Raw genomic sequence first — 2,024 nt, forward strand, 5'->3', positions numbered from 1 at the left:
GTCCACACTCTCTACTGACTGAGCAGACAGATGCCCCCACAGAACTCTGTTTAAAAAAAAATTTTTTTTTTTTAATTTATTTCAGAGAAAGAGAGAGAGAGCATGGGGGGGCGGAGGGAGGAGCAGAGGGTGAGGGACAAGCAGGCTCGGCCCGAGCACGGAGCCACTGTGGGGCTGGATCTCACAACCTGAGCCGAAACCAAGAGTCAGACAGATGCTCAACCAACTGAGCCACCCAGGCGCCCCTAGAACTCTGTTTAAGGGAAACATTTGGACAGTAGAAATGGTTGTTACATGGATCAGGTTACTAAATACACTATTAAATAGTCTTTGAGAGTGTGTTTTCTAGTAATATAAGAAAATTAGAGGAGGAACTACATTCATTTCTATTCCTACCAAGTTGAGTCAAATGTTTACAGTCTCTTTACTGCTACTTTAAGATAAATGATGGCAAAATATTTAAAGCGCTATTACAAGGTTTTTAGATCAAAAGAAGAGTTATTTGCTTAAAAACGTGTTTACCTCTTTCCTCAGCATTTCTACTTCTGAGGGTAAAGATTTCAATGCTGAGAGCAAATTAACTTCTTTACGCAAAGCTTCGCTTTCTTCAGCTTCTTTATTCAGTTCTTTCTGGAGGTCAGTAATCTTTCTTTCCAGTTCCAAATTACAGAGCAAATCTAGGACATTTTGGGTAAATTAAAACAGCCTGCAGTTATTGGGACAATCTAAATTACAAACAAAGTTAGATTATTTAATCAGACTATATAAAATTTATTAAAGAAAGAGTCAATGTTGGTTAACAGGTAATCTAATTGTTAATAGTTCTTCAACCACTTTTTGAAAATCAGATCCAATTTATTTGAAAAATAATTCCTAAACCCTTATGAATTGGAATTCCATGGAAGCAGTTATAAATACTGATCTCAAATAATATTGAAACTCATTATTTGGCTATTAAAACAATCAGATCAGAGAATAATAGATTTCTAATCATTGGAATGTAGTCACAAAATCCTTTAGGTAGGCTTCCAGACAAAGTCAGACCTGCAAAGAATTAAGTCTGAAATTATGAAATACCTTTTGGAACTCTGCCATCTATAAGGGACGTGAGTTTTGTTATTTCATTAAAAGAAGACTGTAATTCTTTCTCCAGATCAACTTGCATTTTCTTTTCTGCCTCCAGCTGGCTTTGATATAACTGAATATCATTTTCCATTTGCTTGTATGTACTTGTAAGTTCTTTCTGTTGAAACATTGCAAATTCACAGACATGTACTGATTGTAACAACTGTTTTATTATAAATATTACAGGAAACACTTACCATTTTCTCTTTCAGCTCCAGATTCTCACTTCTAAGAAAGGCTGATTCTTTCTTGGCATCAAGGGCTACAGTTTCAGCATCAAGCAGAGTCTGTTTCATTTGTTTTAGGTCTTCGGTGCTTTCCTATACACATGACAAATAGAATTTAGTGAAATCTAACTTTCTGAGAGTTGGAAAAGACTTTAGAGGACATGTACATATAATGTTAAATTTCAAATAAAAAATGGTGAAAATATGCTAATTATCAAATGTATATTTATGAAAGATGAATAGAAATAATATTTTCCATAATAAAAACATTAAAAAAACTCTGGCTATATTTTTCCAACTTATAGAATCATTGTATGGACTGTAGAAATGTGTTATTGTTTAAAAAAGGTTAACACAATTGTTGTTCAGCTAGCTTGTTAAAATTTCCTATGTATTTTTAAGTGATTCTAAAAACATGGCAGGTGAGTACTTCATAGTTAAAATTAAGGATATGAAATCACAAATAGAAAAGCAAAAGAGAAAAAACCCGGGGCGCCTGGGTGGCTCAGTTGTTAAGCATCTGCCTTCAGCTCAGGGTGTGATCCTGGGGTCCTGGGATCGAGCCCCACATCGGGCTCCTCCACTGGGAGCCTGCTTCTTCCTCTCCCACTACCCCTGCCTATGTTCCCTCTCTTGCTGGCTGTCTCTCTCTCTGTCAAATAAATAAATAAA

General features: G+C 35.7%; 1 protein-coding gene across 2 annotated transcripts; it reads right to left on the reverse strand.

The window, feature by feature from the left end:
• Nucleotides 1–129: 129 nt before the first annotated feature.
• On the reverse strand, nt 130–1,876 carry LOC117797650 (centromere-associated protein E-like). 2 transcript variants are annotated; one of them, XM_034650063.1, is made up of 3 exons: nt 1,323–1,876; nt 1,078–1,243; nt 130–725 (listed from the first exon to the last, which is right to left on the reverse strand). In XM_034650063.1, exons 1-3 carry the CDS (start codon nt 1,419–1,421, stop codon nt 697–699), a joined length of 294 nt encoding a protein of 97 aa, XP_034505954.1. In that variant the 5' UTR covers nt 1,422–1,876; the 3' UTR covers nt 130–696. The 2 variants fall into 2 exon arrangements, with proteins under 2 accessions (XP_034505954.1, XP_034505953.1); XM_034650062.1 differs by having other exon boundaries at nt 134–677; nt 1,323–1,864.
• Between the last annotated feature and the right edge of the window lie 148 nt (nt 1,877–2,024).

This window comes from Ailuropoda melanoleuca, unplaced genomic scaffold (genome assembly GCF_002007445.2).
Source record: "Ailuropoda melanoleuca isolate Jingjing unplaced genomic scaffold, ASM200744v2 unplaced-scaffold10754, whole genome shotgun sequence".
Lineage (NCBI taxonomy): Eukaryota > Metazoa > Chordata > Mammalia > Carnivora > Ursidae > Ailuropoda > Ailuropoda melanoleuca.